The sequence below is a fragment of the Bufo gargarizans genome, chromosome 2 (assembly GCF_014858855.1).
Source record: "Bufo gargarizans isolate SCDJY-AF-19 chromosome 2, ASM1485885v1, whole genome shotgun sequence".
Lineage (NCBI taxonomy): Eukaryota > Metazoa > Chordata > Amphibia > Anura > Bufonidae > Bufo > Bufo gargarizans.
In genome coordinates, this window is record NC_058081.1 from 654,363,587 (window position 1) to 654,377,568 (window position 13,982).

A 13,982-nucleotide genomic window follows, 5' to 3' on the forward strand; every position below is an offset into this window, starting at 1 on the left:
TAATGATAACATCCCTGGTGGTCTAGGACAGTGAAGGAGGATAATGATAACATCCCTGGTGGTCTAGGGCAGTGAAGAGGGTAATGATAACACTCCTGGTGGTCTAAGACAGTGAAGAGGGTAATGATAACACTCCTGGTGGTCTAGGACAGTGAAGAGGGTAATGATAACATCCTTGGTGGTCTATGACAGTGAAGAGGGTAATGATAACACTCCTGGTGGTCTAGGGCAGTGAAGAGGGTAATGATAACACTCCTGGTGGTCTAGGACAGTGAAGAGGGTAATGATAACACTCCTGGTGGTCTAGGACAGTGAAGAGGGTAATGATAACACTCCTGGTGGTCTAGGGCAGTGAAGAGGGTAATGATAACACTCCTGGTGGTCTAGGACAGTGAAGAGGGTAATGATAACACTCCTGGTGGTCTAGGGCAGTGAAGAGGGTAATGATAACACTCCTGGTGGTCTAGGACAGTGAAGAGGGTAATGATAACATCCTTGGTGGTCTATGACAGTGAAGAGGGTAATGATAACATCCTTGGTGGTCTATGACAGTGAAGAGGGTAATGATAACACTCCTGGTAGTCTAGGGCAGTGAAGAGGGTAATGATAACACTCCTGGTGGTCTAGGACAGTGAAGAGGGTAATGATAACACTCCTGGTGGTCTAGGACAGTGAAGAGGGTAATGATAACACTCCTGGTGGTCTAGGGCAGTGAAGAGGGTAATGATAACACTCCTGGTGGTCTAGGACAGTGAAGAGGGTAATGATAACACTCCTGGTGGTCTAGGGCAGTGAAGAGGGTAATGATAACACTCCTGGTGGTCTAGGACAGTGAAGAGGGTAATGATAACACTCCTGGTGGTCTAGGGCAGTGAAGAGGGTAATGATAACACTCCTGGTGGTCTAGGACAGTGAAGAGGGTAATGATAACATCCTTGGTGGTCTATGACAGTGAAGAGGGTAATGATAACACTCCTGGTGGTCTAGGACAGTGAAGAGGGTAATGATAACATCCTTGGTGGTCTATGACAGTGAAGAGGGTAATGATAACACTCCTGGTGGTCTAGGACAGTGAAGAGGGTAATGATAACATCCTTGGTGGTCTATGACAGTGAAGAGGGTAATGATAACACTCCTGGTGGTCTAGGACAGTGAAGAGGGTAATGATAACACTCCTGGTGGTCTAGGGCAGTGAAGAGGGTAATGATAACCCCCTTCAGTCAGACAGTGAGGTGTACTGCACAATGTAATGTGACATCATTATTAAAGAGGAGCAAAGTTTTGACAAGAAATTCAGTCTCTTACAAACGACTCCATCACAAGTCACTTTCCATTGTCTGGAGTGGGGAACGGAGATCGCGCCAACCCCCGTCATTTAACCCCTCGGATGCCGTGTTCAGCGATGATTGTGGCATCTGTGACTCACATTCAGCTACTCAAGGGTTAATCAGGGGATTAAAAAAAACGGTATATTCACCTCATCCACTTGATCATGGAGAGGCCGTCCACTCCCATCTCGATTGAAGAAAACCTGCTGCGGCGAGTGTGACCACCACGCGATTATGCTGTGCGCTCGTCCAGTGCGCTCGCGTGGTGAGGTCATCATGCTCGCTGCAGGTCCTTGGTCGGGTTTTCATCAATCAAGACGGGAGCAGATGGCCTCTCAATTATCAAGTGGATGAGGCGAGTATCATTTTTACTTTCAGATGCCATTTTAGGAAAAATTCGTTACCATGAAGCACAAGGAAATTCGGCTCCGTGGCGAATCTAATTTTTCCTGAAATTTGGATCGAAGTTCACTTTAGATACTTCCATTCGCTCCACACTAATCATAAAACAACTGGTCCCCGTTACATGCCGTAAGAAGCCATTACATGAGTGTAGGAACATGAGGTGAGAGCGGTACTGCGGATACTCACAGAGCACGGAGACCACGTAGGGGTCACTGAAGTCCTTACTGACGAGGTTCTGAGCTCCACACTGGTATTCCCCCGAGTCTCCTCGTGTAATGCTGGAGAAGGTGAGCGTCTTGTTATCTCCTGATAGTTTGGCTCCAGAGGAGATGCTGGTACCACGCCTGGTCCATGTGATGGTCACAGCATGTGAGGTGACACAGGTCAGGGTGACCGGCTCATTTTCCTTGGGTTGGGGGGTGGACGCGGTGATTTTAGGTTTAGTGACCGGCTCTGTGAATGGAGGAACATAGTTTAGTGATAAAATCCACGACCTGGCGCCATGACCACCGAGCGGAGAACATAAAGACTGTACTCCGAGGAGAGTCACCGCCATAGAGTGATACGAGGGCTTATCATATAGAGGCGACCTCTAGAACCGCACCCTACGGAGAGACTCCACCATTTATTTTTACATGGGTCTGAGCTCAGTTTTCCTGATGCTCCAAATCCTGTCACATCTATAGACTTCCATAGGTGGACAGGTACATTACTAATATAAGTAGTATCCGCCATTACTGCCCCTTGGAGTAGGCCATGCCGCGGCGGGAAATCAGCCTTGTACCGCTTACAAGGAAAATCGTATCCTGCTATGCAGTACTAGTGACCCTGTTGCTATGGGTGACCATTCACTGTTGCTATGGGTTACCAGTGAGCCTGTTGCTATGGGTGACCATTCATTGCGTTGCTATGGGTTACCAGTGAACCTGTTGCTATGGGTTACCAGCGAGCCTGTTGCTATGGGTGACCATTCACTGTGTTGCTATTGGTTACCAGCGACCTTGTTACTATGGGTGACCATCGCTGTGTTGCTATGAGTTACCAGTGACCCTGTTGCTATGGCAATACCACCTAGATGAACTACTAGAAGAAGTCAGCATTACTATAGCGCAGGGTCGTCCACATAAAAGTGGCCACATCCAGCGATATTAGGACAAGGTGAAGGAGGTGATAGCGGGAACCAGATATTAGAATGATTGTGACCCCTCGCTTCCCATTCCCATAGGGGGTCATCGCCTCTTCCAGGTCCGTCCAGGCCAGAGATTGCAGCAATGAAAACCAGTAAGAAACCAGAGCCCTATTATAGTGGGAAGATGTCCTGTACCAGCCTGACACAGACCTGTCAGGGGTCAGGAGAAGGCTCGTGTCCTCTCCAGCCGAGGTCACACATGAAACCCCTATCTGGCAATATACCTCAAAGAAATACGTGGACAAATCCATATCTGAGCCACGTGCTTCCTCCTGAGAACTCAGGCCACGTATCTGCTTCCATGGTACTAAAACCAAATCGATCTCCGCTCAGTAACGGGGAGCAATCGGATAACTCCAGCCATCACCGTGTGTAGTGCGTGTGCGCGACATTCAGACGGATGGCGGTAAGATGAAATTACTCGGGTGAATATCCCAAAAGATATTTCCATACATAGATTTTGAGGCAGACTTGGATTCCAGGAAGTGGTCGTAAACAGGGTCATAGAAGGTCCTTTCCCATCCTCCCCGGCCTCCTCTGACATCACGGGTGGGGGGGGGAGATACCGACCCTTTATAACACATGCAGGGAGAGAAGCTGCCACTCTTCGGGGGTCACTAGCTGATGGACCGACATTTCTGCTTCCTGAGGCAACTGGACGTAACCGCCGCGTAACCTATTAAGTTCTGGTTTTACCCCGCTTTCTTGCGCCGTCTGTATACGTCGGTGTAGGTTATGCTGTATTCCCTATGACCCCGTGGTTTGGACGCACTGTCCTTTCTTTATAATAAAACGTCACTTTAATTAGAGCCTTCTTGTGTTCTAACGATTCCAGGACCTCAGAAGGAGCGTTATTGCCTAGATGGACGTATTAACCCTGTGAATGCTAGCAGCTGTAGAGAGCACTTAGGTGTCTCGTCAGTCTGATATGACGAGTGGTGGCAGCTAAGATTGAAGAGTTTCAGATGACGGAGAGCTGACGGGGGGGGTACAGTGTCACCCTGCAGACTCCCCTCCGGAATCTGAGCCTGCGGATCCCGACTACCCACAAGTCAGAAAAGATGCAGAATGTGGTCCCGGTACCGGTCTCTGCATCTCTGGGCCGCCGGACTCTGTTGGCTGTTGCAGCTCTTCAGCAGCGATACTGCGGACAGCGCCTGTAATGTTCTCCTTGAGTTCAGGATGTGGATTGCTAGCGGACACTTTCTGGTTTAAATTCCCCCACAGAAAAAAATGGCCTGTGTTTAAGTCTGGGGAACGTGGTGGCCATAACCCCTCGCCCACAGCTTGTTCCCCCGAAAACAATTCATAAACCCGTCCAGTGAGTCCCACCAGGGGCAGCATGTTCCCAATTTGTTGGAAAAAGCAGGGCATTTTTTTTATTCTGCAACATCACTGCTGAAGAGCTGCAAGCCGTATCATCAGCATAATCAGACCTGCACAAAGAGGCAGAAATCTGTACGGGGCCACTGTCTGCATTCTCATCACTGATATATCACTGACATATTCCACAGCGCAGTACAGACATTCTCATCCCTTATATATCACTGATATATTCCACAGCGCTGTACAGACATTCTCATCACTTATATATCACTGATATATTCCACAGCGCTGTACAGACATTCTCATCCCTTATATATCACTGATATATTCCACAGCGCTGTACAGACATTCTCATCTCTTATATATCACTGATATATTCCACAGCGCTGTACAGACATTCTCATCACTTATATATCACTGATATATTCCACAGCGCTGTACAGACATTCTCATCACTTATATATCACTGATATATTCCACAGCGCTGTACAGACATTCTCATCACTTATATATCACTGACATATTCCACAGCGCTGTATAGACATTCTCATCACTTATATATCACTGACATATTCCACAGCTCTGTACAGACATTCCCATCACTTATATATCACTGACATATTCCACAGCGCTGTACAGACATTCTCATCACTTATATATCACTGACATATTCCACAGAGCTGTACAGACATTCTCATCACTTATATATCACTGACATATTCCACAGAGCTGTACAGACATTCTCATCACTTATATATCACTGACATATTCCACAGCGCTGTACAGACATTCTCATCACTTATATATCACTGACATATTCCACAGCGCTGTACAGACATTCTCATCACTTATATATCACTGACATATTCCACAGCGCTGTACAGACATTCTCATCACTTATATATCACTGACATATTCCACAGCGCTGTACAGACATTCTCATCACTTATATATCACTGACATATTCCACAGAGCTGTACAGACATTCTCATCACTTATATATCACTGACATATTCCACAGCGCTGTACAGACATTCTCATCACTTATATATCACTGACATATTCCACAGCGCTGTACAGACATTCTCATCACTTATATATCACTGACATATTCCACAGCGCTGTACAGACATTCTCATCACTTATATATCACTGACATATTCCACAGCGCTGTACAGACATTCTCATCACTTATATATCACTGACATATTCCACAGCGCTGTACAGACATTCTCATCACTTATATATCACTGACATATTCCACAGCGCTGTACAGACATTCTCATCACTTATATATCACTGACATATTCCACAGCGCTGTACAGACATTCTCATCACATATATATCACTGACATATTCCACAGCGCTGTACAGACATTCTCATCACTATATATCAGCTGACATATTCCACAGCACTGTACAGACATTCTCATCACTTATATATCACTGACATATTCCACAGCGCATGTACAGACATTCTCATCCTTATATATCACTGATATATTCCACAGCGCTGTACAGACATTCTCATCACTTATATATCACTGACATATTCCACAGCTCTGTACAGACATTCTCATCACTTATATATCACTGACATATTCCACAGCGCTGTACAGACATTCTCATCACTTATATATCACTGACATATTCCACAGAGCTGTACAGACATTCTCATCACTTATATATCACTGACATATTCCACAGAGCTGTACAGACATTCTCATCACTTATATATCACTGACATATTCCACAGCTCTGCACAGACATTCTCATCACTTATATATCACTGACATATTCCACAGAGCTGTACAGACATTCTCATCACTTATATATCACTGACATATTCCACAGCGCTGTACAGACATTCTCATCACTTATATATCACTGACATATTCCACAGCGCTGTACAGACATTCTCATCACTTATATATCACTGACATATTCCACAGCGCTGTACAGACATTCTCATCACTTATATATCACTGACATATTCCACAGCGCTGTACAGACATTCTCATCACATATATATCACTGACATATTCCACAGCGCTGTACAGACATTCTCATCACTTATATATCGCTGACATATTCCACAGCACTGTACAGACATTCTCATCACTTATATATCACTGACATATTCCACAGCGCTGTACAGACATTCTCATCACTTGTATATCACTGACATATTCCACAGCGCTGTACAGACATTCTCATCACTTATATATCACTGACATATTCCACAGCGCTGTACAGACATTCTCATCACTTATATATCACTGACATATTCCACAGCGCTGTACAGACATTCTCATCACTTATATATCACTGACATATTCCACAGCGCTGTACAGACATTCTCATTACTTATCTATCACTGACATATTCCACAGCGCTGTACAGACATTCTCATCACTTATATATCACTGACATATTCCACAGCGCAGTACAGACATTCTCATCACCTATATATCACTGACATATTCCACAGCGCTGTACAGACATTCTCATCACTTATATATCACTGACATATTCCACAGCTCTGTACAGACATTCTCATCACTTATATATCACTGACATATTCCACAGCGCTGTACAGACATTCTCATCACTTATATATCACTGACATATTCCACAGCTCTGTACAGACATTCTCATCACTTATATATCACTGGTATATTCCACAGCGCTGTACAGACATTCTCATCACTTATATATCACTGACATATTCCACAGTGCTGTACAGACATTCTCATCACTTATATATCACTGACATATTCCACAGTGCTGTACAGACATTCTCATCACTTATATATCACTGACATATTCCACAGCGCTGTACAGACATTCTCATCACTTATATATCACTGACATATTCCACAGCGCTGTACGGACATTCTCATCACTTATATATCACTGACATATTCCACAGCGCAGTACAGACATTCTCATCACTTATATATCACTGACATATTCCACAGCGCAGTACAGACATTCTCATCACCTATATATCACTGACATATTCCACAGCGCTGTACAGACATTCTCATCACTTATATATCACTGACATATTCCACAGCGCTGTACAGACATTCTCATCACTTATATATCACTGACATATTCCACAGCGCAGTACAGACATTCTCATCACCTATATATCACTGACATATTCCACAGCGCTGTACAGACATTCTCATCACTTATATATCACTGACATATTCCACAGCGCTGTACGGACATTCTCATCACTTATATATGTGACCGACTGAACCATCACTGGGGCTGCTGGAGAAGCCTGATGGCTAGCCTCCTTCCTACAGACTATGGACCCAGAACTATGGAGACCCCCCTCAAATCAACCCTGATTTATGTGTGGAGTTATAGGCCACATCTTTCCGATTGGCCATTAAAGGTGCAGGGTGTGAATCCCGCAATACAAAAAGGGTTAACTCTGCACTGAGACTCCCAATGAATGTGTTAGGTTTATATGTTCTTTTGTTCTATTGTCTTAGTGGTGGGATTAAGAAGTAGCGGACTCCGGTGTAGAGGAGTAGATCACCCTATGATGCACTCAGGAGATAATCCCATCCCATGTGTCTCCTCTCTCCCTCTTCTTTCACTATGGAGCGGGGGGAGATGTCTGTTTGCTGTTCATGTCTGATTGAGTTCTGTTGTTAGACTTCTTGAACTGTATATAGACTGAGTTGGTCTTCAATAAAGTCAGTTCTTGATTTACTCTTCAACATTGGTGTTGACTGATGATTGAGGAGTTTAGGGTTCTGTCCTCATATATTGGCTCTGTACAATTATTAGGGTACTTTCACACTTGCGTTAAAGTTTTCCAGTATTGAGTTCTGTCCTCGGGGATCAATACTAGGAAAGAACTGATCAGTTTTATCCTAATGCATTCGGAATGGAGAGCGATCCGTGCAGGATGCATCAGTTCAGTCCCTCTGACGTTTTATGGCCGGAGAAAATACCACAGCAGTTTTCTCTCCAGCCAAAAATCCTGAACACTTGCCCGAATGCCGGTTTCGGCATTAATTTCCATTGAAATGCATCAATGCCAGATCCGGCCCCAAGTGTTCCGGCAAAACGGATCCGGTTTTGCCGGAAAAATAGGGGAAAAAATAAATACCGAATGGGATCGTGTTATTGGGGTCATACTTATCCTTCTTCTTTCTCCAAACAGGGCGAGTGGAGTTGATATCAAAAAGTTCTAAGCTATCATCTGGCCACATGGCCTTCTCCCATGCCTTCTCTGGATCATCCAGATGGTCAATGGTGAACTTCAAACGGGCCTGGACATGTGCTGGCGTGAGCAAGGGGGACATTATGGGAGAATATCCCGAAGCCTGACACTTAGGCAGTCACCTCTCCACCCTCACAGCTTCTGCACCCCCATAGCCTCCTCCGCATCTCGCACAGCGATGTCTGACAGCTTGTCTCTATCCTCCATGTGAGGAGACGCGTCACAGAAAACTGTCTGGGTGAAGATGGGTGGGAGCGGGGTCCTCTGTCTTCTGTCTCTGCAGCCAATACACAATACAGAAGGCCCTGTGAACATAGTGAAGACTGTGAGGTGCGAGGGAGAACTGATGATGGAGTTGGGGAGGGCACAATGGATGCTGCGATACATCACAAAAACACATCAGCCCCTCCAGGACCCACCCCAAAAATTCTATCCGATTTCACCCTGTCATGGTGGTCATTGTTTCCAGCTCGGCCACAATTACCTGCCTGACTATCCCTCATAAGCGCTGTAGCCACTCGTCTCAGGTACAGCAGCAGCGGATCGGACAGCTGATGTTCTTACTTATAGGGGTAAAATGGAAAATTCAGGATAAGAGCAGAGGACATAATAAACACTAGGCCCCAAATTTATCCAGACCAGACCTGGAAACTAATACAGACCTCAGACCAGACCTGGAAACTAATACAGACCCCAGACCAGACCTGGAAACTAATACAGACCCCAGACCAGACCTGGAAACTAACACAGACCTCAGATCAGACCTGGAAACTAATACAGACCCCAGACCAGACCTGGAAACTAATACAGACCCCAGACCAGACCTGGAACTAATACAGACCCCGGACCAGACCTGGAAACTAATACAGACCCCAGACCAGACCTGGAAACTAATACAGACCCCAGACCAGACCTGGAACTAATACAGACCTCAGACCAGACCTGGAAACTAATACAGACCCCAGACCAGACCTGGAAACTAATACCGACCCCGGACCAGACCTAGAAACTAATACCGACCCCGGACCAGACCTGGAAACTAATACCGACCCCGGACCAGACCTGGAAACTAATACCGACCCCGGACCAGACCTGGAAACTAATACCGACCCCGGACCAGACCTGGAAACTAATACCGACCCCGGACCAGACCTGGAAACTAATACAGACCCCAGACCAGACCTGGAACTAATACAGACCCCAGACCAGACCTGGAAACTAATACAGACCCCAGACCAGACCTGGAAACTAATACAGACCCCAGACCAGACCTGGAACTAATACAGACCTCAGACCAGACCTGGAAACTAATACAGACCCCAGACCAGACCTGGAAACTAATACCGACCCCGGACCAGACCTGGAAACTAATACCGACCCCGGACCAGACCTGGAAACTAATACCGACCCCGGACCAGACCTGGAAACTAATACCGACCCCGGACCAGACCTGGAAACTAATACCGACCCCGGACCAGACCTGGAAACTAATACCGACCCCGGACCAGACCTGGAAACTAATACCGACCCTGAACCAGACCTGGAAACTAATACAGATCTCAGACCAGACCTGGAAACTAATACAGACCCCAGACCAGACCAGGAAACTAATACAGACCCCAGACCAGACCTGGAACTAATACAGACCCCAGACCAGACCTGGAACTAATACAGACCCCAGACCAGACCTGGAAACTAATACAGACCCCGGACCAGACCTGGAAACTAATACAGACCCCGGACCAGACCTGGAAACTAATACCGACCCCGGACCAGACCTGGAACTAATACAGACCCCAGACCAGACCTGGAAACTAATACAGACCCCAGACCAGACCTGGAAACTAATACAGACCCCAGACCAGACCTGGAACTAATACAGACCTCAGACCAGACCTGGAAACTAATACAGACCCCAGACCAGACCTGGAAACTAATACCGACCCCGGACCAGACCTGGAAACTAATACCGACCCCGGACCAGACCTGGAAACTAATACCGACCCCGGACCAGACCTGGAAACTAATACCGACCCCGGACCAGACCTGGAAACTAATACCGACCCCGGACCAGACCTGGAAACTAATACCGACCCCGGACCAGACCTGGAAACTAATACCGACCCCGGACCAGACCTGGAAACTAATACAGACCTCAGACCAGACCTGGAAACTAATACAGACCCCAGACCAGACCAGGAAACTAATACAGACCTCAGACCAGACCTGGAAACTAATACAGACCCCAGACCAGACCTGGAACTAATACAGACCCCAGACCAGACCTGGAAACTAATACAGACCCCGGACCAGACCTGGAAACTAATACAGACCCCGGACCAGACCTGGAAACTAATACCGACCCCGGACCAGACCTGGAAACTAATACCGACCCCGGACCAGACCTGGAAACTAATACCGACCCCGGACCAGACCTGGAAACTAATACCGACCCCGGACCAGACCTGGAAACTAATACCGACCCCGGACCAGACCTGGAAACTAATACCGACCCCGGACCAGACCTGGAAACTAATACCGACCCCGGACCAGACCTGGAAACTAATACAGACCCCAGACCAGACCTGGAAACTAATACAGACCCCAGACCAGACCTGGAAACTAATACAGACCCCAGACCAGACCTGGGAACTAATACAGACCCCAGACCAGACCTGGAAACTAATACAGACCCCAGACCAGACTTGGAAACTAATACCGACCCCAGACCAGACCTGGAAACTAATACAGACCCCAGACCAGGAAACTAATACAGACCTCAGACCAGACCTGGAAACTAATACAGACCCCAGACCAGGAAACTAATACAGACCCCAGACCAGGAAACTAATACAGACCCCAGACCAGACCTGGAAACTAATACAGACCCCAGACCAGGAAACTAATACAGACCTCAGACCAGACCTGGAAACTAATACAGACCCCAGACCAGGAAACTAATACAGACCTCAGACCAGACCTGGAAACTAATACAGACCCCAGACCAGACCTCGAAACTAATACAGACCCCAGACCAGACCTGGAAACTAATACAGACCTCAGACCAGACCTGGAAACTAATACAGACCCCAGACCAGGAAACTAATACAGACCCCAGACCAGGAAACTAATACAGACCCCAGACCAGACCTGGAAACTAATACAGACCTCAGACCAGACCTGGAAACTAATACAGATCCCAGACCAGACCTGGAAACTAATACAGACCCCAGAACAGGAAACTAATACAGACCCCAGACCAGACCTGGAAACTAATACAGACCTCAGACCAGACCTGGAAACTAATACAGATCCCAGACCAGACCTGGAAACTAATACAGACCCCAGAACAGGAAACTAATACAGACCCCAGACCAGACCTGGAAACTAATACAGACCTCAGACCAGACCTGGAAACTAATACAGATCCCAGACCAGACCTGGAAACTAATACAGACCCCAGAACAGGAAACTAATACAGACCCCAGACCAGACCTGGAAACTAATACAGACCTCAGACCAGACCTGGAAACTAATACAGACCTCAGACCAGACCTGGAAACTAATACAGACCCCAGACCAGGAAACTAATACAGACCCCAGACCAGGAAACTAATACAGACCCCAGACCAGACCTGGAAACTAATACAGACCTCAGACCAGACCTGGAAACTAATACAGACCTCAGACCAGACCTGGAAACTAATACAGACCCCAGACCAGGAAACTAATACAGACCTCAGACCTGGAAACTAATACAGACCTCAGACCAGACCTGGAAACTAATACAGACCCCAGACCAGACCTGGAAACTAATACAGACCCCAGACCAGACCTGGAAACTAATACAGACCCCAGACCAGACCTGGAACTAATACAGACCCCAGACCAGACCTGGAAACTAATACAAACCCCAGACCAGACCTGGAAACTAATACAGACCCCAGACCAGACCTGGAAACTAATACAGACCCCAGACCAGACCTGGAACTAATACAGACCCCAGACCAGACCTGGAACTAATACAGACCCCAGACCAGACCTGGAAACTAATACAAACCCCAGACCAGACCTGGAAACTAATACAGACCCCAGACCAGACCTGGAAACTAATACAGACCCCAGAACAGGAAACTAATACAGACCCCAGACCAGACCTGGAAACTAATACAGATCCCAGACCTGGAAACTAATACAGACCCCAGACCAGACCTGGAAACTAATACCGACCCTGAACCAGACCTGGAAACTAATACCGACCCTGAACCAGACCTGGAAACTAATACAGATCCCAGACCAGACCTGGAAACTAATACAGACCCCAGACCAGACCAGGAAACTAATACAGACCCCAGACCAGACCAGGAAACTAATACAGACCCCAGACCAGACCAAGATTATTGATAACTTGTCCTCTGAATAAGTCATTAGTATCTGATCGCTAGGGGTCTGCCAACTTCTCTAAGTTTACTCTAAGCCACGTGATTCCACATTTATGAGTCACGTGGCAACATTGAAGTGAATGGGGCTGAGCGTGATAACAAGCGTGGCCACTATACAATTTACGGCGCTGAGCTTGGTGAGCTGAGAGAAGGCCGCAGCAGTACTTTGAATGTTGGTGCCTTCACAACCAGCTGATCGGCAGGGGTCCTGGATGTCAGACCCCCCACCGATCAGATAATGATGACCTATCCAGAGGATCATCAGTAAATATATTTCAGGAAACCCCTTTGACACTCTACAGTCTATCAATACTCTAGCAGCCTATCTTATCATCAGCCACAGGGACATCAGTACAGCAGAGAGGCAGAGACATTCAGCGCCGAACATGTGCGCGCCGCCTGCCCCGAGGGTCAGAGGATACTGAAAACACTACAGGGTCTCATGGGGGGGGGGGGGGGGGGGTATCGTAACTGGAAGGTGGGATAGTCAGTCCGGTCACTGCTTCATTTTCCAGATGGAAACTGATCTCCCCACTTCTCCACTGCCCCAAATGTGATCTATTGCCCCAGAGATGAGCGAAATGATTCTATAGAAACCTGGATGTTTCCAAACATTTAGATTCTAGTGAAAGAATTTCATGTCATTTAAATAGGCAGAAGTTTTACAGAGAGAGAGAAAAAAAAACGCCAGAGTCATTTGCAGCTTTCGGGAAGATTGAAGAACTTTCCATTCAATAGGATCCAAACTAAATTTCCAGAAATTCTTTCATCTCTAATCTCCATCTTGTCTTTCTGAGGCTTCAGATTGAGGTGCAGAACCCCAGAACAGGGGCAAAGGATAAAACTGTTATTATATTATATTAAGTGAAATGTTGTCATTAGCTATGCTTGTATACTCGGTATTACTGTATGGATAAGTCGGGGTTAACACCTTGACTGAAACCCTATGTAGGCCAGGAGGAGGACCTGGATCTTGTGCTCGCCGAGGAGGAGAGAGGACCTACATGTTCTCACTCCTCAGTACTAGGCCTGAGCCCAGA

General features: G+C 46.7%; 1 protein-coding gene across 2 annotated transcripts in view; it reads right to left on the bottom strand.

The window, feature by feature from the left end:
* The window catches only part of LOC122928918 (carcinoembryonic antigen-related cell adhesion molecule 2-like), a 109,027-nt gene that overhangs the window by 61,683 nt on the left and 33,362 nt on the right, over nucleotides 1–13,982 (bottom strand). For both annotated transcript variants that reach the window (XM_044282235.1, XM_044282237.1), the window contains one exon: nucleotides 1,920–2,186. In XM_044282235.1, the coding sequence (XP_044138170.1) occupies nucleotides 1,920–2,186 (267 nt within the window). The remainder of the gene's footprint in view (nucleotides 1–1,919; nucleotides 2,187–13,982) is intronic.